This window comes from Nipponia nippon, unplaced genomic scaffold (genome assembly GCF_047370975.1).
Source record: "Nipponia nippon isolate SJK-2023a ecotype South Korea unplaced genomic scaffold, ASM4737097v1 scaffold_10, whole genome shotgun sequence".
Classification (NCBI taxonomy): Eukaryota; Metazoa; Chordata; class Aves; order Pelecaniformes; family Threskiornithidae; genus Nipponia; species Nipponia nippon.
The window spans coordinates 13,072,607-13,094,570 of NW_028262291.1; the positions used below are offsets into that span (position 1 = coordinate 13,072,607).

The 21,964-nt window shown below is 47.3% G+C and overlaps 1 protein-coding gene across 5 annotated transcripts in view; it reads left to right on the forward strand.

Moving 5' to 3' along the window:
• The first annotated feature begins 1,983 nt into the window (after window positions 1-1,983).
• Window positions 1,984-21,964, forward strand: part of NRIP3 (nuclear receptor interacting protein 3) — a 28,334-nt gene continuing 8,353 nt past the window's right edge. The window contains exons 1-3 of one of the 5 annotated variants that reach the window (XM_087745555.1): window positions 1,984-2,139; window positions 5,108-5,201; window positions 21,583-21,762. In XM_087745555.1, the coding sequence (XP_087601681.1) occupies window positions 5,148-5,201; window positions 21,583-21,762 (234 nt within the window). In that variant the 5' untranslated portion in view covers window positions 1,984-2,139; window positions 5,108-5,147. Of the gene's footprint in view, window positions 2,140-5,107; window positions 5,202-14,420; window positions 14,770-21,582; window positions 21,763-21,964 lie in introns of those variants that run through there. The other 4 variants (XM_087745559.1, XM_087745550.1, XM_087745543.1 and 1 more) reach the window with 4 other exon arrangements.

Sequence of the window (21,964 nt, forward strand, 5' to 3'; positions counted from 1 at the left end):
GACACCATTTCCCAGAACATTTTTAAGATTACACCACAGTTTCATCAGAGCTTTTTATTAAATCCACTGACTTCATTTCTTAGAATTAAAAAATAGATTTAGGTCATATGAAATTCTAAATGAGTTGATCTAGAATAATTTTTAATACTGTGTTTCTGTATTTGTTTCTGTGATATTAAGTTGAGCTTATTAGTTGTAGTCAATCTATCAAACTTTTATAAAAATAATCCAAATATCTTCTTAATTTATTCAATTGTTTGTTTGACCCTTAGCTTCCTTTGATCACAGTGACAAGGACCGATTTGTATTAAACTGAATGTAGCCGTCTGGGTTCCTTTGGTGCAGTTTTGGAAGGTACAACTGTACAATTAAGCTGTTTAGCTGTAGAAAGCTGAGATTGGTTTGTATGGAAAAGACTGCAAGTAAACGATGTACAGGAATATAGAGGTCATGGAAAAGTATGATGACTACAGGCTAATCACAGCAGAGAACTGTGCTATTCAAATATTCTTCCTGATATTGTGAATGCTGCCACCTGCTAGATTGCAGTGATGGACACATGAGTGCTCAGATACCCTCCAGGATGGGGAATGTCAATATGAACTAGCTTGTGAACTCCCAGAACAGTGGGAGCTGAAATTCTGACTGGGACCTTTGGGTGTTCACGTAACAGAAATAAGTAACAGCGGAATATAGAGAGCAAGACTTGAAGCTTATTTAAATCCAAGGAATCAGAAGAGGTCTGATGCGGGTAAGCAGGAAGGAATGGTATTACAATAATCCTTGGGAACAGAATGCAAGGATAGTGGTCTGCAAATATTTCTGAATTAAATAAACTTAAATGCAAATGCTTGTTCTATCATGCGTATAGATGACATCCTGTAAATGCAATAGATGCCCAATGTAAAACCTGTCACAATGAAAACATACACGTACTTCCTATCTTCCTTTTAATGCTGCTCCATTCAAACGTGTTTGTGCAAGGCTACTGCTGGAGGAGACAAACAAGCACTTCTTTAAGAACTTGAACCAAATTCAGGGCTGGTACAAGTAGGTTTGTTTGTAGGCATCTGTGGAACCAACGTGTCCTACAGCACATCTTGCTACTGCCCATTTAGTTTGAACAATTCTTGTGCTCATAGGCAGATTTTCACTCTCTGTTGTGGAGCTCTGCTTTACAACGTATATTCTGCTGTCACTGTAGAACACCTGTGAGCAGTGACGCAACTATAGCACCTGTGGGGAAAACAGAAGGAGTTAGAGTATTCAAGGGACAGCTTCCACTCTCAGAAGGTAAGTTCATCTAGTTTCTCTCCAAGTCAGTGCAAATTACGTATGACTTTCTGCATGTTGCTCTTTTAAACTACCTTATTAAACCACTTTAAGTGATCAAAAAAGAAAAAAAAAAAAATCTTTGTTCAAATATATACGTTAGTGTAGCTGTTGCTCTGATTAAACAAAATTTGAAGGGTATGAAAGTTTTTTGAAGGCTATGAAGTGAAGCCTGTTTAGTACACAAAGAAAAAAATAGGTCAGAAAAGATGACCTTGAAATCTTTTTCCATATTGAATTTGTCTATAAATATAGAATTCATCAAGGAGGCTCCCTCACACTCGCTAGCTGCTAAACTTGATCTAATGCAACTGAAGCCTGCTTTTTTTCACTGGGAAGTTTATTCAATAGGCAATGTAGACTTACAAACCTGGATATTAATCATGTGCCATGAAATTTCCCATCTGTGACAATTCTGGGGATCAGGAAATAAGGGGTTCGTAGTTTTAAGGAGAGAAAAAGTTGCATTGGAAGCTGAAATATTCTGAAGTGGTCACTTGAGATGCAATTTGTCGTTTAGTAGTTCTTAGTTCAAGTGTTTCATGTTATACCAAGAACACGACGAACATCCATGGAACGCTTATGTACAGAGCAAGTTTATGCTTGAATAGGTCTAGAGAAAGCTTCCTCTTCTGTGCCTGAATCCAATACAGCAGTGACAGCCTGAATGTGGTTTTTGTGCATTCTTTCCTGCCTGCTGTGCTAGAAGAAATGGAACAAAATACTAAGCATGGACAGGAGCCTTGATGTGAGTTGGATGGAGAATCTCTATCTGCAAATAAGTTCAGGAGATGGAGAAGTGTAGAGGTATGTTAAATATACACATGTATATTTGTGTGTGTGTATACATTATGTATGTATTTGACAATAAGATAGCCATGTGTGCAACAGCTTTCATGAAAGGAGAATGCAAAATATACAGTTCTTGAGCAGAAAAAAAATGAGTGAAAGTTTCAGAAAAAGCAGCAAGCTGGCCCAGGATGTAAACTTGGGAGGAGTGGGATGCCAGACAGGGTGGGCGCAGCAGTCTGTACGTGTGGGTGCCTGGTGGGGTGCAGGGCTTGCTGGAGGCCCTGCCTCTGGTTCCTTCAGTGCCTGCCCAGGCTTCCTCTTGCCCTTCTCGGGGGCAGCCACCTGCAGTGCAACGACAAGGAGCTTTGCTTCCCGCAGCCCTCCTAGGCCTCTGATGCCCTGCCCCGGCAGCGGGCTGCTGCCTTGGGGTGACCCGGCGGCCCCTGCGTGAGCATGGGCAGGGCTGGCTGGCCTGGAAGGGCTCCCCAGGGGCCCTGCGCTTGGTGCCGGGTCTGTATGCTGGCTGCGGGTATGGAGAAATGTGTGCCTGGGCAAAGATGAGAAAAGGAAGTCTCTGAAGCTGGGAGCCTTAGAGATGTGTGAAAGGGTGGGCAGGGCAGGGAGCGGGCAGCGTAGGGCTAGGACAACGTGGGGCACTCGATGCTGGCCAGCATTACAGCTGAGGAGCCTGCTGGCTCGTTGTTGGTGTGCTGGCTGCCCTCCGGGGCTGCTGTAGGACCTGCAAGGCTGGGCGTGTGTTATTTGCAGTTTTCTCTGTTCATCTACATGTCCCAGAAACAGCAGGAAAGAGTTGGGGTTAAGCAAAAGAGCAAATGAGGCTTCAAACACACCTCACATTTGCATTTGGAGGTACGAAAAGTCCTTCAGTTGTGCACTATTTGCTGTCAGTGTGGTGCAGCAGGGAGCCAGAGTTTGCTGTGGGTTTAGAGCCAGAGGTTAGGAGTTGCTCGTCACTGTGTTAGCACTAGCATCTGCCTCACACCCTCTTTGTGACCAGGCTCTGTAACCACACATGTCCCGTCACCAGTTGGAAGAGCTGTTGCAAAATACCAGCTCAGCTGGCTTCTGGAGGTGCTGCCTGGAGTAAAACCCAGCCATGGATAGCAGCTCAGGGTATGAGAGGGGATCATGATTTTTCTGGGGTTTAATGTGGAAATTAAGAAAGCACTCCAGAAAACTGGGAATTCAGCATCTCTGTGTCCAGCAGACAAGTCTGTCTGTGGCACAACCCTGCTCATGAATTTGGGTGGCCCCCAGTTTGCTGTTACTGATGTAGTGCTGGTGTGAGGGGCTGTGTGGAAAAGCTGAGAGGTACCAGTTATTAAAAACAGGACTGGCAGAAAAGTGCTCAGGGGGCCTGTCTGGCTTACATAGCATAACTATTGCGCCCCGGCTTCCGTAGGTGCTAATTCTCTCAGCAAACTTACAAAAATAAAACCCTGAAAAGGCTCATCCATGCTGAGAACAGCAACTTCATTCAGTGGAAGAGGGAAGCTTAGCTCTAGGAACTGAACGCTCAACACTGCAGGCATTGCTGTCTTCCTTGGCCAGTCCAGAAAGCCCCTCCGCCAGCGCCTGTGGCGTGAGATGGATGCAGCAGTGCTGAAATAAGTATATTACAAATGCCTGTCCCAGCTCGGTACAGGACACATGTCCAACTTGACCATTTGCTCTTGGAGTGGCTAATGAAGGCCATAACTCTCTGGCCCAGCAGGATGTGTTGCCACATGCGGTAATGGAGAAGTAAAATCTGATGCAGATGGTCTGGCTTAGGGATGCTGTGGGCACGTGCTCTGGCACACCTTCGTGTAAGATGCTAGAGCCTTGTCCCTCTCTCGGACACCTCTCAGGGTCCATTCTTGCCTGGCATATTGGGGAGGGTCTCAAATAAGGAGATTTTTGAGGATTTGGGGAGCTGTGATAATGAGGCATAGGTTGTGGTGGCCTACATGAAGCTGCTGTTCCTGGGGGTGCTGGCAGACTGCAGCTCCCTGTGTCGCCTGCCCGGTTTGTGCTGGCTGTGCCCCGGGGCTCAGGGCTGTGCCAAGGCAGCAGGGTACCGTCCGCAGGGCTCCCCACGAGAGGGCAGCATGTGGCCCTAAGAAAGAAAAAAAAGCTGTTAAAATCCATGCTGACAGACAGCGATAGGTTTGGGGTTAGGTCTTCCGTAGCAGGAGGCCTAAAACAGTCTGCTGAAACCTGGGGGCTTCCTTAACACAACCGCTCATGGCGTGCTTCTGTCTTCCTGCACAGACGTGTGAACGTACTGAGGAAAAGCATCTTGCTGTCGGGCTGGCTTCAGCAGCTTTGGTGGAATGTGAAGGAGTATTTCCTGGTCCGCTGGCAACCCTCTGCAGGACACATGTGCCAAGGAATGAAATGCACTTCTGGGTAGCTGTAACAGGAGCTCCAGGCAGCTTTTCTGAGGGCGTTGGCACTGTTAGCCAAAATACACAATTCAGCAGCTCTTGGTCCCAACCACTGCCTCTGATCAATCTTTTTGAAGAAGAGGGAGTGATTTTGTAAATGAACTTATATTTTGCATTTTTCTATTTCAACCAAATGCAAATATGGGGCCTAGAAAGACCCATGCTGCTGGACCAGATATTGCTGCCTCTTCAGATTGCAGTGGGAGGAGACCCTCTTCTGAACTGAATTCTGACTATCAGTTGAGGCCATTCACCCTTCTTTTCCAAATTACTAGTGAGGAAATGTGCAGGTTGCAAGTTGTTGATTTCCAGGCAGAATAAACCTCAAAGGAAGCTGGAGGAAACGGGCTGTGAATGCGTAACTTCAGTTGCTGTTATTTACTTCTGAGAACAGTGAGGGATTCTGGCACTTTGCCCAACCCCATCCCTCTCATGACTCAGTTCTTACAGGTGTCAATAATGGACTTTGAACATTTGTCTTTGGAAATAAAATTGTGTGTATAATCAGCTACTGATTTCCTCCATCATTTCAGGGGAGGTTGCTCAGCTCAACTCCTATCAGCGGCTGGACAGATGACCTTGTGGCAAATTATACCCAAGCTAGGGCAGAAACACCTCAAAGCACAGGTAATCAATAGCATCGTGTGTCTCATCATTCACACCCGCAGTGCACATGCTCCTGCTCCCCTGGGGCAGCTGGCTTCCTTTTCAGACATCGTGTAAGCTAAAGTATCTTTCAGTTGACTAGACTTGAAGGTGGAGATATTTAACCAAACCACAACATGGCAAACAAAACCTCTGTGTTAGGAGAGTTACATTGAAGTACTGTTGACGATTCTGTGCGTTAGCAAATATTAGCACTGAGTATCCAGTAACATGTCTTACTAAATCTTACCCGTTATGAGTTGCTGCAGTTTTGCATGGGCCATGTGGAGGGGGATACAATGGTAGCTCACTTATACTTGCAGCACTTGAGAGTGTTGGAGTCTTGGCTTCGTAAAATAAACATGAGCGCTCCACAGAGGTGAGAGACTCTGTGTTTGACTAACACTGTGGTGACCTGCTCTCTGATGTTGGTATAAATCATATTTTTATTTTACATGGATACTGTAAAATATCTAAGGCTCAGATTTTGATTTATCTTAAAGTTCCAAAATAAAGATATTTAGATAGATTTGATGAACTCAGGATTTGAATGCTTTAAGCTCCAAAAGTTATATATGGTTTGTTTTTTTTTTTCCTAAATTAAAGCATTCAAATCCTGAGTTCATTGCATATTGGTCTGTTGGGAAACCAGAGCAATTCCAGACTTGATAAAGAACCTATACAAAACAACCTACCCCCTCTTCCTCTCCTCTGAAGGAGGGGTGCAAAGCTGTCTTAGATCTGAGCTCCATAAGAAGGTGGAAACATTTGTCACATGAAATCCCTCTATGAATACTCCTTTAACTGGTAGAGGCAGAAGAGGTTCACAGTCAGTCTTTTAGAAAGTATAGTAAGAATGTTGTTCCTTGGTGAATCCCACATTGGCGTGAGTTGAAGTAAGCACCCGTTCTCAGGGCTTTGCAGAAGAGCTGGGAAATTCCAGTTCTGTTTAACTCACTTGCTTACTTCATCACTGGAGATACTCTGTCATTTTTGTCACCATTACCTGGTAAACTGGGTATGCCACACAGGAACCTTTCAAAAGGCAATGCTGTTTCAGAGCTGACCTGTACTAGTCCTGTTCCAGAAACAAAGTGATGATTTTTTTTTTTTTCTTGGTTTTAAATTATGTTCTGAGATTTGTGTTCTCTGGAGGTAAATTTCACAGAGCTTGCCTGAGGAGTTCCCCCTCGCTCTCCTCACGTACTGCTATTCCGGAATCACACCACTCCAAAGCATCTAGAATGAGAAGTGCCTTTGCAGCAGATTGATACTTGGGCAGAAGAAAGTTCTCTAGCTAGAAAGGGAGTAAAAGCAGCAAGCTTTTAAAAGGTTTGCATAACTCCTTTCAGGACTAAGAGTTCCCCCCTGTGGCAGGGAGCTTTCAAATACCTGTGCTTCACTGTGCCTGGATGCTTCTAAACCTGCCAGCTCTAAACTTGTCACCCAAAGAGAAGAGATTTAAAAGATCCCATCTGCTATACAAGCTGCCATACTTTTCTTATCTTGGTCCTGCTTAAGCCTTCTTTGTTTACTCTCATCCCCAGCTCAAGTTTCAGCAATGACTTCAGTCCTGTCCTTGTGTGGTGAGGGCAGAGCGCTGTGCCTGTGGTCTCACACGCTTCCATAGCACAACATCTTTTATCCTGGAGCCAGCGCGCATTTCACCCTGATGAAGATGCGGGGTTATGGGGAAGATAACCCTGGACGTAACCACCTTGGCTAACAGGAAGCAAGGCGCTTTTTGGATCCCAGTGGCAAATGAATGCGATGTGGTCTTCTCCTGGCCCGTTGTGGGCACCTGCCCATGGTGCCAGCTGTTTCTGAGAATAATTTATTAGTTTGAAAAGAAAGTATGAGGGAGAAAATGACAACCTATTGTTCCCTGTTTGCAGAAATCAATGGGTAAATATTTAAAACATCTTGCTGCCAAGTTAGGATCAGGTCAATAAACTACTCCCATGACTGTAGCTAGGCATGGATGTCATTCTGGGCATCATGTATCCCCACTGCATCTCCACTAATGTTTGATATGTTGACTCAAGGAAAAATTTGGCCAGCTGCCTTATGATTAATTAGCCACGCAGATTTAAAAGCAAACACAGATCTGCTAAGTTTCCCAGGGTAATGTATACATTAAGCACTGAAAAGGCTTTGCTTTAGTACTGTTGCTCTTAACAAATACCCGACGTGATTTTGTGTGCATACTGATATTTTCTGTACTAAATAGTGACTTTTCACCATGCTGGGAAGGAGGAGTTTTGCCCAGAGAGCCGTCTGCTTGTAATTCCCATTCAGCATGGTATTTAAGCAGGTACTGAAGTGCATTGGTGGATAGAAATGGATTGTTGTGTTGGAGTATTTACACCAAGAATGGACTCCTTTGTGTCCACAAAACACTGAAAGATTGCTGGCTGCTAGCGTAAGTGGGGCTTTGTCACGGGTGCTGTGCAGAGCCTTTGTCCCTTGGGCTGAAGAAAGTGAGAAAATTGCTGATGGGGCAAGGAAAATACGTGGGGGACGAAACCAACGGCATATCTCTGTTGGAGCAAATCCGGTGCTGTTCTTCCTCTTGCAATGGCTGTTTATCGGTGTCTTAGATCCTCTGCTTTTTAGGTGTCATTAGTCCAGTGGCTAATGACAGTGAAACATCTCGCAGCTCCCTTGATGTGGGGAGTCCATAACCCCTTTGTTAGGGACGGCTGTGAACTATTTCAAGAAGTCAACAGGAGTAGGCTCAGCAAAATTACGCAGCAGCCCTGTGGGGAGGTTGCTGTTCAGGCCAGCACTCCCCGTAGGTACCATCTGAAGCTCTGGTTCTTAGTTTGTTGTCAAGCTTTACTTTGTCCAGGTGCTCTGAGCTGGGTCTGTGAAGAGACTTAGGATCTCGCTATTGCACAGCATCTTTCATTGACTCTAGGATGAGCCAGGGCATCCCAACTGCGTTGCTTGACTGTAAATGTGATCTCTTTTCATTGCAGAATCCAGCTGCAAGCCTATGTCTCCTGCGTCTCCCTGCCCTCTCCTACACCTCATGCCACCAGCCCCGTGCCTTTTGGGGAGCAACAACAGGCTCCCTGTTATTTCTTTAAATCTGGCCTGCCATAGGAGCCGATGTGAAGAAGAGCAGTGCCCTCTTCCTCCTGCCTTGCAGAGCTCGGAAATCCCAAGCAGCAGCAGCATTCCTGCATGCCTGGCTCTGCTCCTCCTTGGGCTCTGGGTGTCAGGCTTCTGGAAAGTTAGAAAAGGAGCGAGAAAATTGTGTTTGTGTAGTGTGAAATGACTCGCACTGTTTTAGCCTTAACAAGATCCCTCCTATATCTTTAATGACCTGAATGTAAGATTTATGGCGTGGAATGCCCCAGCAGCAGCGGAAGCCTTCAGCACACAAGCTGCTTTTTGCCGGACAGGAGGGGAAGTGAAATCCCCTGAGGTTTGGGAAGTCTGAATGATGTAGTTATGGTTGGCACTTTGAATATACGTGTAGCTTGCTTCAAAATAAATATTTGCAGTTCAACTCTAGCATACATGCGGGAGGGTGAGAACTAGCATGTATTAATGTTTCTTAAAGTTAATCATTTTGAAAATTTTATACTGGAATAATCTTACTGTTGCACAAAATAAAGAGAGGTTAGTGTGGATACACACCGGGGCGAAGCGTCACCTGCCCTCGACCTGCACCGTTTCCTGCCCACCTGCCCGGGTGGAGTTCCTGAAGAAAGCCATGCAGGGGACATTTGGGGAGAGAAAGAGATATGAATTAGTCTTTTTGCTTGAGAGGGTTCCCTGGTGTCTTCAGCTCCATGGAAAGCTCTGAAAGACCCAGTGGCCATGTCTGTGTCTGTGTGTTCAGCTGGTTTCGTAGCAGCACCACCTTCTGAGTTGTGCTCGGATCTTGTCTTGGAGGAAACCAGCTAGTGAGCGATGCCAGGGGCATGATCAGCCCTGTTTTCCCCCACCTGTGCGGTGCAGTTTGAGGGACAACAGCCACCATTACGTCCGTTAAGGGCTGTGGTTGTTCTTGCTGGTTCCATGATGTGCAAGTAAGGGGAGGCCAGGCTTTCTGTCCCCCATGGCAGCCCCCATGCATTTTGTCCTCTTATCTCTGCCCCAGTGCATGGCAGGTCACCTGCCAGCTTCTCCCTTTCCCCTTGGCACCCTGTCCCTAATCCCCTGCCTGCCCCTTTGCCAGCACATGGAACCCACAGCTGCTTCCCTGGCTCACATGGGACCTGGAAGGGGCTCAGCCTGTTTTCCCAGCACAGCTTTGCAAGCTCCAGGGGCAGGACCTGTTCTTATGCTCCATCAGCCACAAATAGCTCCTAGCCAGGAGTTGGCTGTCACTGAGGTACGCGGTAGAAGATGCTAGGAACTGTACAATTTGTTTCTCTGATCAACTCTTCCTGTGGTTTTTTGGTTTGGTTTGTTTTTGTTTTGTTTTGTTTTTAGAAGTGTGTTTTAGCCTCTTTAAAACAAGAAAAATAAAGGTAAGGGAGCTCTTGTAAGACTTGCCATTTTAACCTCTCGGTTTGACATGTGCAGTTTTTGTGTTCCTGAAGCTGTTGTCCATCTTTGGTTTCTGTATATGAAGAGGACTAGACAGTGAATTCAGTTCGGTCTCCTATGAGAAGCTGCACTATGTCCAATTCCTCTCCTACTGTCATCAGTGTCCCCACTCCATGCCTGCTGCCACCAGCTCATGTGCCACACAGAACGTGCACGGGGGAAAGGAGGTTGGAGCAGCACCCAGGGTAAATAGGGAGAGCTGCCCCAGGAACAGTTGTCTCCGTGAAGTGCTCGTGCTCGTGATGGGGCCTGCATCCCAGCCCGGGAGGTCCTTTCTCTTGGTCAGCACTGGAAACACAAACAGTGAGTGTACAGTGCCTGTACAAAATGGGCTACATCTCTTGGGAATCTCAACCTGATTCTGCCTCTGTATGCTATAGGATTTCTCCAGCTCTATCTGTAGTCTTTATCTTGCTACAAATGATGATTAAGAAGCTCACTAAATCCTTCTGGATTTTTGTGTCCAACCTTTTTAGAAAAAGACTCTTTTCTAGTGTCCAAATTATTTCAGTTATTTGCCTGAGTACGCTAGAGCTGACCCTTATGTATCCTGCACTGATGAACAGAATAACTTATTTTTCTACATCGATTATTGTGGTTTCATTTTCTTGAGCTCTTCACAGTCTTCCCTCTGGAAACTGACTCTTTCTCAAAAGTTTTCTCTTTGTGCTGGGGTAAATTATTCTTTCTGGGACTCTTGCATTCTGCTGCTTCTCTTTCTGTTAAATTATACCACTCTGTCCTTTCTTCTGAGTTTTCTGGGGCATCGCTGCATCTCTTCAGGATATGGCAACCACTAAAAAATCACTTCTTTTTAAGGAAAGATGAGAAATCAAAGAAAAGAAAAAAATAAAAAGAACCGACCCACTTCCTGCTTTGCCTGCTGCTGCTTTCCTTTTCCTCAAGGGAAGAGATGAAATGGGAGTGTGAACGAAACTCCGCAGCTCTTCTTACGCTGATTAAGCTGTAAGCGTGACTGGGTACTAAGCCAGTATAAATTGGCTGTAAATGGGGGTATAAAATTGCTGGGGTTTAGCTCAGTCAGTTTACATCACTTGTAAAGCAAATCATGTTTGCAGGCAGGACCCGTGTTGCTTCGTTCTTCCCTGTAGTGTGGCTAATAAGCTCCCGAGCACCGCGTGTCCTCTCCCCTCCCTCCAAGGGTGCTTGTGCTGCTGTTCAGCGCTGCCTTCCCCTGTCCCCAGCTGTGATGGCAAAGGGCATGTTGGAAAGGCCAGGGAGAGCGGCATTTCCCTCTGTTTTTTCTTTGCAGTGGGTTTGGAAACTGAGGAAAAAAGCACCCCTGTCCTCAGCTTTGCTGGGCCAACAGACGCCCTGGGCGCAGGGCAGAGCCCACTTCAAACATGGCAGCTTTGCTGGTAGCCGCTGGGGCCACCTGCCCCTGGTCTCCAGCACGTGCTGTCTCCAGCATGTGCCGCCTGTCCGGGCTGGCAGCTACAGGCATCTCAGCTTTCTAGCAGGGCCAGCCTGGCCTGGAGGGGTTTTCTCGATCGCAGCCTTGTGAAGCCTCTTCTTGACATCGGCCTTGACGTTACGCTGTGCAGAGAAACGCGTGTGCTGCTCTGGAGCCAGGAAGGAGCAAGAAAGGGCTCCTCAGGGCTTTTCTCAAGTAAGGGTCAATGGTCATGCACAGACCTGTCTCCAGTGAGTGGATGGGAATTTTTCTGAAATGTCCCCCTACTTAGACACCCTGCGTAGCGGGGGAGCGATACCCCTGGCTAATCTGTAGCAAACAAATGACCAACTCGGAAGTTAACCACTGGGTTCAAAGTACCCAAACTGAGCCCCTATTTCAGTGTGGATCCTGAGTAATTTGAGCAGATGATTTACTGCTCCTCCCGCTTTTGTCTTTCCCAGGATTAAAAATCAAGAGGGGAATTAGGGCCTTTATCTCATTTATTACTCTTGAGCACTGGGCAGATTTTCTTCTGATCTGTTGGCACAAAGTGCATTTATAACATACAGCAGAAGTGAAATTGCAGGGCTCAGATAAAACACTTGTTTGCTGAATTAAAACGCAGGCTACAGTCTGGCAGCTGTAGTGTGAGGGGGGCTTTTCATGCTCTGCTTGCATTTGCAGATTTACTCTTCTTGCCGTAAGCCAGAGCTGACTGGGCATTTGCTACTATGCCAGGCAGAGTGCTGCTCCTCCACAGAGCTTTTGTATTAAAAATTGTCTCCTGGTTTCAGTGGCAGTCCTTCTGCTTTCTTCTGTGCCTCCTTGCCTTTGGGAGAGCGCGGATGTAGTCATATGTCTTTATTTAATCAGCTGGATAAGTGCCAAATAGCTCCCAAGGTGAAAAATAAGGTGCTTTTGTCCTCGCAAGCATGTTTGCCTGTAGTGGAACAATGGTCCTGTCCTGTAATGAGCCGAGTCAGCTCAGGGGGAAAGATTAAAGATTATATCCCCCTTCAGACTGTCAGCCCTGTTCTCCTTCTGCACGCTGACATGTTCACTGAGCTCGGGCTGGCTCATGCGTAATGGCCTTTATGTGAGGCTGTGAAATAATGGGTTTGGGGTTTATTGTATTCTGTGATTTTCCCCCACCCCTATGTCATGTGTGGAGGGGCTGAACATACACAGTCTGGCCGTGGCTGCAGAGCTCAGTTGTATAAGTTTACCCACAGAGCGTTGCTGCTTTGGCATCACCGCAGCAGCTGGCATCAGCCCTGCAAAGGGGCTGCTGTCAGCCTTCAGCACCCTCATGGCAACTGAGCTTTACGTTTAAATGTGCCAAGATAAAGCAATAGGGCTGCGCTGTTGGGGCTGGCCCCGTTGCATGGGTCACAGTGAGAGGACAGGGCTGGCTGCAGCTCACAGCTGCTGGGGGCTGGATCCTGCCTGGCCCCTTCCCCGCTCAGGGCTTCGCAGCAGCCCGCAGGAGAGGGAGGAAGGAGAAACTGTGGTGCTGCGGTTTAAAGCGACTCTGCCTGCTTGGCTTTTTCATTGCTTTAGTTGTTGTTTTTTGTTTTTTGTTTTTTTTTTTCTTTTTCCTAATATATCTCAGTTGTTGCAAGGAGAATGTCTTTCCCTTGCTCCTTTCAGAGGAAGCCCTGTTTTTCCTCTCTCTCCTCCACATTACTTCGGGTCTCTTTCCGAAGTATTTTTTCCCCTGGCCTCCCCGTCCTTTTCCTGTCAGAGACAGGAGTGTTTCCCTGAAGCTGGCCAAAGGCTGATGGTGGCTTGGTGAGTGGAAAGCAGGAGTCCGGGCTGCGTTGGTGGGGGAGAGCAAAGTGGGGTCAGCACCTCAGCTCCTCCCGAAGGTTAGGAGAGCCCTGGAAGTCAGACGTGGCAAAAATCCTAGGTTAGGCTCTGCTTTTCTTGTGCTTTATCTAGTGCATCAAAGGTCTCTGTTAGTTTAACAAGCACCAAACCCATGTGGGGTGTTCCCAGATCCATATGGCCTCTCTGAGGCAGAGCTGCATTTTCTCCTGCACCTATTCCTTGCAAGACATTACCTGGAAAGCAGAAAGTTCAGGTGAGTGCCTGCTGCCCCAGCTACGCTTCTGGAAGTGTGTGGGCCCTTCTGGGGAAAAAAATAGTCCTGCTAAGAAAAACCCCCTCCCTAAGTATTATATCAATCAGACTTTATGGTATGAAACTGTATTAAGTTTGGTAATGTGTATTAGTTCATGTTATATACTGTAATGTAATGAGGTAGTGGAATTTTACTGGATACTTTGGTATTGTTCATGATTGAGTAAAACAAATTAAAGGACAGCCCAGCCCGAGAAGTAAGGACTTTGCTTCTTGGAAGCCTAGAGCTGCCCGTGAAGGATAAAGGATACCCCTGGACAACCAAGATAATGCCAGCATCCTCACCCTCTAACATGTCTTTGAAACCCTCCCAGCATTGTCTGGTGTCAGAGATAAGTAACTATAGCAAGACTGACTCCAGCGACATTTGGATCAATAGACAAGCAGCAAGAATGATGCAAAACTATAGTTGCTTTGCAAAGTTTTACTCTGATTAGTAATCAGTAGTGTGGATGCTAGTGATTAGTCAAATTGTGCTGTACCTGAACATTTGACAGGTATAGGAACCCTGTGTAAAACCACATTTGGGGTGCCCCAATTTGGCTGGGACAATTTTTGATGACCGTCCCCCTTCCTGGGGAGTTGAGTAGACAGTGATGATGCAGATTGGTGCCTGCAATGCTTCGGTGAGGCCAGTGGCATCCAGAGCCTGCCCTAACCCTGCTGGCCCCAGGCATACGGTAGCAAACCTCAGCATGGCCAGCTGCACGGTCCGTGCAGGGCTGCATCACCCCAGCCCTGTGGGGCAGCAGCATCCAGGACCGCATGGGTGCTGGGCAGCTGTCACCCTGCTCCCTATCCAGGCCAAAAAAAGCTGTGCCTTCAGAGGTTGGCTGGGAGGTGCGCTGGCTCCTGGGGCTGTTTGCAGCTCTCAAAGCCCTCCAGCAGCCTCACGGGCAGAAAAGAGGGTGCTGGAGCACTGTGCCGCACTCTCTTTTCTTCCCGTGAGCCTGCTGGGGGGCTTTGAGAGCTGTCGGATGCCTGTGGCTAATCTTGCTTTCAGGAGAGGCAGTGAGGAGGAACGGCGCCTGTTTATTCCCTTAGACCGAGCCTGAGCTCACCCGCCGTTGTTTGTGCAACGTATTGCAAAGTGCCCAACCCCTCCTTCACTCGGCAGCGCCGGCTGGAGTACCTGCTGGTCTCCAAACGTCACCAGGCTCCGGTTATAAAGCGCAGGCGATAGAGCATCTCCCCGGCTCCATCTCTCCAAGAGGCGCATCTTTGCGAAGCAAGCCGTACACGGGTGGAAAGATGTTTTATTCGGGTATCCTGACAGAGCCGAGTAGAAAAGAAGTGGAGATAAGGGAAGCAGCATCTCTCCGCCAGCAGAGGAGGATGAAGCAGGCGGTTCAGTTTATTCACAAGGATTCTGCAGATCTCCTCCCTCTGGATGGGCTGAAGAAGCTGGGGACTTCAAAAGATACTGTAAGGCTTTATTGTGTTTACTGGCAGGAGACTTAAGAAGCTGGTAGGGCAGTGTCTATTTTTTTTCTTCGTGCCATTTTTCTGTTAGGAGGAGAAGTTGGTTGCTTGTGGAAATTGATTTAAAAAATGAGGCTTTTGTATGTAAAAGGAGGGGAGTAGAAATATGATGCTAGTTATCACCAGGATTGCTTTTTGCTAGTAGGTGCTTTCAGATGCCTGGCACTTGGATCTAAAAGCTTCTGATTCTTTTTTTTTTTTACATTTACATTAAAATGGGATAGTGTTTTCAGTACAAAAATCCTCTCTGAATCAGAGTAAATCAAAATGGCTTCATATAATACATACATATATACATATATGTTTGTGATGCATATATGCGCACAACATATAAAAGATTTGGTAAAGTGCAGTCGCTAGTACTTCAAAATATAAAACTGCCAAGATTACACTTTGATGAAGGCTTATGCATATTTTTTTTTAAATGAAGATACATAATTCTAGGTTTTAAATATTTACATATGCAATGATCCATGTGATCCTGTAGCTGACATACAATATTATTCGTCATGTCCAGGAGCTGGAGAGCATTTCTAAATACTAATGTGCACAAATGTTTGAGTTTTCTCTAATGGAAAATGATACTTAAGTGTAATATCAAAAGTTCTGATGTAAGGAGCAAAATCTAGAAAATATATCCTACCGAGGAAAGCTCCTTTACTTTTTTTGCCCAGTTGTTGCAAAATTCTTGCACCTTGTAACACACAATATTTGCCTTTTTCAATGCTTGATACAGGTTCATTGAAAAAAGTGAATCTTTTTATTTTTAGTGGGGTCATATTGTTCTGTCACAGCCTTCCTCCTCAGCTGGGTTAGGCTTGGCTCTGCCTGGCTGAGATAAGTGGAATGAGTTGACTGTTCTCTGCAGTGCGCATGGAGGTGATTTTTTTGACATCCCAAATGTTTTGCAGTTGTAGGGAGTGAAGCTCCTGCCCAGGGAAAGGCTTGGAGGGAGCTTTCCTGGTCACCATTGAACGGCAGCTCTCAGTCAGGGAACTACACACTGCCTTTCAGAGTGTGATGGTGGTGTTATTACTATTATCTGCAGCATCTAAATAACATGTCATGGCTCAGCGACCCACAGTGTGCAGGGCTGAGACCCTAATGGCATGGGTTTCTGCTCTGCCCAGACAAGAGAGGCAACAGGTAGCAGGAGCCAGGGGCACTGAGCACTGAAGTCCTTGTCCCCACAGCAGCAAAGACCACGTTTGGCCCTGGCGCCAGGGGAAGAGCATGGGGCTCCTAGCCACGGCCCTAGTCACAGAAACATCACCGGAGGTTTCTTCCCTGCTCCTGTGCCTGCGCAGCATCACCCCTGCTGCACCCACAGTCCCCTGCGAGGAGGGTCCGCGTGGCGGGGGCTCTCTCCAGGGATGTGCCAAAGCCCTGGGGAGGTCCACAGCTCCTGATCCCCTCCAAGGACAAAAAGGAGGTGCGGCGTGGCAGAGGTGCGCTGCCTGCCCCGGCTGCCCTGGCTGTGGTGGGTCTCCGGCCAGGGATGGGGTAAGAACCGAGCTGGTATGGGGCACCCCACTGCAAAACCGCTTTGTCCCCACACCACAGCGAGGGGTGATGGGACAGTGGGCACGTGTGGCCAGAGCTTGTTTTGGCCACAGCCTCTTGCCCCATAGGACATATGGGGAGTCCCCAAAGCGACAGCACTGGCACGTGCTCAGGCCCATTCCCACAGCCCCAGAGAAGATGCCATCAATTTCAGAGTTGTTGCAGTGGGTCATGTTGAACTGAAGCAATGCTGCCAGCACCACCATGGTCACACCACACATGGCTGGGACAGTAGTGAGCATCGCTTCAAGAGGACCCACCATGTCTCCCCAGTGCCGTGGCTGCCTGGATGTCACAAGAGTTGTCCCCAGGAGGAGCAGGAGATTGTGCATCTCAGAGACTGGAGAAGCACCAAGAGCCTCCAAAATGTGGGACTCCAACTTGGCATGGCCCTGAACCAAGAGGTCCAGGTCCAGAGAGGTTGAGCTGCACTGTCAGGAGGCCCAGGGCATCAGGGGTCTTTGCCCAGGGCGTTTGCATGCCTTTCTTGTGAAGAACTGCACACCTCCTAACAAAGCAGCACATTTTCATGTCTAAAGCTGTGTGACAGCTGTGGTGACGTGGGTAGAAGGGGTCTTGATGTGACTGGCATTATTAATGCAGGGTTTCCCGCAGGGGTTTTCCAGCAGCCTTGGCAGGAGAAGAGAAGAGGTAAAAGCTCCCCAGAGATGGGGACAGGTGGTGAGGACAGACCCTGTCTGTCAGGGTGACAGCTGGCAGCGACCACTCTGATTTTGGGGAGAAACCCCCTTCCTTTTGGCCGCAGTGCAGGGGGTGCTGTGCAGAGCGAGGTGGCAGCAGGTCACAGGGGCAGGTGTGCTGGCGTCCCCCAGCTTGCGTGCCGTTACTCGGCTCCTGAAGCATCTCTCCTGTGATGCCCCGTATAGGCAGGCTCGATAAATACTTGTTGTAATTATCTATGTTAAGCCTCTAATATTTTTCAGTGTATTATTCTGGGTTGGACTGAACTCTTCTAGCTCCTTGCTCCCTTTATGTATTCCACTTTGTTTGCCTAGTATAAGACCAAACTATAGCATAGCACACATTGAATTTGGCAAATGTAGGGCCGGATATACAGAGCAGAAATGGTTTTGTTTTGATGCCTCACTATTAGGCTCCTCCTCGAAGCCCAGAAAATTGGCATGAGATGGTCGTTAGCTGGGATTTGGGCTTCTTGACACCGTAACCGTGACCCCCTGCCTCACTTGGCCGTTGGCAGCTCCTCCTCGTGCTCTGACACTTCACCCTCACCCCGAGAGCCGCCAGACCCATTTGGAGGGGCTTTGCCTGAAACAGTCCCACATCACTTTACAAGCTGGGAAACAAAGTTATAAATAGTAATAAGCAACAAAAAAAAGGCATTTTCTCCCCCCCAAAATGCCCTCAGAGCCTCCCCTGGGCCCCTGGGTCCTCAGTGCAGCTCTGGGTGCCCCTGTGGCTCTGTCCCCTGCTCCTGTAGCTGGTGCAACATTTCAGTTAATTGCAGTGCCTTCGGTTTTCCCCACTTTCCCACTGTGCACTCCTCGGAGTTTGTTGTGTCTTGGTTAAAATGCAAAAAACTTTGACGTTATGTGCATTTTCTTGATCAGAGACCTGGCTGCTGCCTGAGCGCCCAGGGGGCACAGGGGAGCAGGGGGCATCTCTTATCCCACCTCATCCCCCTGTGAGAGGGGCTGACAGCACCCAAGCACAGGCTGCTGGTAGAAGAGGTGAATTTGGATGAAGGATGGAAAGAAGAGAGAGAAATTGATTATTTCTTGGGATGAGCTCTGTTGGTGTGTTAAAATTCCCTTTTTTTTTTTACTTTCTAGGTGCAGAAGAGAGGGCAAACCTCCTGAGATGGGTTTGGGGAGGGGAGGAGCTGGCATCTTCCCTGACTTTCATCTCCACCTGCGTGAAACTGTTGTTGATGGGTCTTGTTATCCCCAGAAGCCAAATAGCAGGAAACCTGCCAGAGAGATGGATACTGCAAGATGCAGTGATGCGCTTGCTTATAGAGAGGAACAAAACTGGACAGCATTATTTGTGGTTTTGACAGACAGTGGTAAACAGGGTCAGCGATAGCTGGTGTCTCCACTCACTTCTTTTAGGTTTCTACTGTCTCAGGGATGGAAAGGGAGATATCTTATGAAGAAAACCCTGGTTTGTATTCATGTTGTGCTGAATGATACTAGGAAATAACTTACACAATGGTATGTAACATTTTATTTTTTTTATAAAACTTTCAACAGTTTTGTGCAATGCATAGAAAGACAGTACCAGATAATCTGGGTTATTTCAAACACTGGTCCTGGCTGTGTGGCCGGCCCGTGCTGGAGGGAGAACATGGCTGCCTTCCCCATCGCTGTCATGGGGAGGTTTTCCTCCTCTCCTTCCCTCCCAGACATGGTCTGCTTGCAGTTTTCCAGCAAAATGTGCATTTTCAAATGTCCCCTGGCACATTATCTGTTTACCAAGTATGTATCCATCACTTGAGTCATCTCCGTGACTAACATCCCTCACTCTGTTGCACACGAGAGTCAAGGGAAATACAAGTTAAAGCAAACTAATTAATAGCCTGAGACAGGATGGTGCTGCAGGGAACCTTTGCAGCCCCCTCTTGCTAGATTATTTCTGTATCGGAGCACAACGTAAGCAACATTTGTCCCCCCAAAGGCAGGATTTGCCGCGCCTTTCAGAAAAGCAAGCATCAACAAAAGACAGTCTCATTTGTGGTGGTAACTCGTGTTTGCTGGGTGCTGGATTTTTTCCTTTCGGTGATGGATCCCATATAGGAGTCATAAAACCACAGCCTGAGAAAACCCACATATGTAACTGGTTAACAATCCATAGGAGAACTTGTAGTAAAAAAAATTTACATTTAAATCAAGGGTAGATGACAGGTAAAATAGCAATGATGAGTGTGCTGGTGACTTGTTCTTCTCCAGCCTGTTCTTTCAAAGGTATTTGGGAATGTGATTGAGGCCAGGCAGATCAGAAGAGCACCCAGACTGTCCTGGGTGATGCCATTCAGAAATTTCTCTCAGTCCTAGCTGAGCGGGGCTGGGCGCGAGGAGGTGACTGCTGTGCGACAGGCTGTCTTCTGGCCAGCTGGGAACTTCACTCCAGTCTCCTATCACCTCATTCGGTTTCTTTAGATGATGTGAAGAATTAGTCCTGCAGATGTGTGCCTGAGTTGCAGGCAAATATAAAGGGTAAGAAGGACGTGCCATCCACTGTCAGCAAACCCTGGCTTGCACTTTTGCTCAGATGAGGAGCCTTGGAGGTGATCACAGTGCTGACTGTGCACCTATGGCTTCTGCCTCATGTACGGGAGCCCTCCCTTCCAAACGGATTTGCTCATCCCTCAGCACAGGGTCCATTACTAGTGGAGCCAGTCTGCCTGCCTTTAATCTAGTTAAGTAATACTGGTTTCTGCTGTTCAGTCTCATTGGGAAGGCAGTGGTCACCAGAGCAGTGCTGGGGCTTTGTTACTTTTTGTGCATGAAGGAGACAGTGCACTGATTTCTCCCCGCTGCTGGGAGCGTGGCTATGTTACTGGCTTTACACAGGAGATGCTCTCTAGCATGCTGGTCAGACATAGCACCTGCAACTGAAAATGGTAATGAAATTTTATTTCCTTTCAAGTTGCAGCTTGTATGCAGCAGTAAGAACAGTCAAAAGTGGGGGGAAAAAAGGAGATTATGTGTCCTGGTTATCACTGGTGTTGGCTGCATCTACCCGATCTCATCAGTCAGGTCCAGTTTAACCGCCCGTGTTATGCCGACAGCAGGATCTGAAGCACTAGCACAGTTGCAGTTATTTTAGGATGATGCTAAGTTGCATTAGCATTTTGTAAGTGCTGTTATTTAACATGCTGCACAGATTATTTTAAAGACAAGAGTGCACGCTGACCCACTCAGGGAACCACGGCCCGAGGTTTTCAAAGTTATCCTGATTCCATTGAAATTCCCTCAGGTTGAGGAGGTTTGTTGGTTTAGATGTCTCTGCAGACACACCGGCATATTTCATATGAACACAAAAATTCTGGAATAAGCCAGTAAGAAGGTCTCACTGTGGACAAATTAAAATCAGAAGGAAAGGGCAGTAATGGGGAGGGGGGGGGAGATTAGTTAGGCAGAGAAATGAGCAGATAATCAAGCAGAATCATTTCACCTCCAGCAGAGTATGTGCATCCATCCGTGATGAACATTAAACATAAAAAGGCTTTTGGGAAAGCAGTTGGAAGAGATTTTGAGAGGCAACATGCTTCTTGCAGAGCAAATGGAAATGACAGAGAAAGCGAGAAGCCGCCATACAAAGCGCTGGGGATTCCCAGGAGAATACCTACCTCAGATGATCTTACCTCTTCCCCCCTCTCCTTTCCCTCCCAAGGCATGGCACCCAGGATTGGTCCCATTTACTCACCCTTAGCAGCTAAATACAAATGCGGAGGGAAGAGAGAAGCAAGGCAATTTTAGACCAAATTCTCATCTAAAGGCCAGCCCAGGTCTGACAATTGACACCATCTGTAGCTCTCTTCTTGCAGTTGTGCCTTGTTCATTCGCACCTGTAAGAGCTAATGCACAGACACTCAAATCAGCTTCTTAAATTCTGGGTTGATTCATGCAAAGAGCATCACCACAGGTGGAGGCTGGACACAGTATTTCCTATGCCAGCAATGCCAGTGCTCAATGAAGGCACCTGTGTTCATTCAGTAAGTCCCTACACCCTTTTCATACGTAGGTGGTGTGTGTAATTGGAAAGGTAATTTGTTCCCTCTTAACTTTTCACATCACTGCAGAATTTCTGATATCCTTATCAACAGATGAAGGCAATTACGGCTGAAGCACCAGCTTGGAAAAGCCTGACTTGTTTTGATTCCTATATGAAATAAAATCTTGAACTTGAGTTTGGAAAAAGAAAGGCATCCCTCCAAATTCTGGTTAATATTTTGAAAGGATTATTCCCTTGCCAATACAGACTAGTTCTCTTTAGTCAAAGCCAGGTAAGCCAGAGCTGGCAGGAGAGCAAATAGATGTAGGCTAGGAAGAGTACATGTAGTGTGGGAATCAGGGAGAGTGAGACTTTAGGGCACCCCTCCCATGAAAGCAGCACTGGCCCATGGGCACCACAAGCAGGCTGGTGATGCAGGGCACTTTGTGGCTTTCCTCTGACTTCACCTTGCTCTTCTGTGTGTGTTTTTTCTTAAAGCAACCACACAATATCCTGCAGAAGCGCCTGATGGAGACAAATCTATCAAAGTTACGAAGCAGCCGAGGCAGCTGGACTCCAAAGAGTGATATCTCAGCACAGACCAACAAGCTGAACCAAACCAGACTGGGCAGCTCAGGGAAAACAGAGGACGAGGAGCTTATAGTGGTGAGCTGCCAGGTAACAGTCCCTCCCCAGCCTTCTGGGTTTTTTTTCCCCCAAATTTTGTTTCTGACAGCCTCAAGCTATGCTCTTGTTCTCCATGTTTCCTGATTAGGGTTGCACTCCACCGGGGCTGTCACAGCTGTGGGAATGCTCTCCCTCTGCAGCTCAGGGCTGCTGTGGCACAGATGCCCACCTGGGTATCACAGAGAAAACTGGT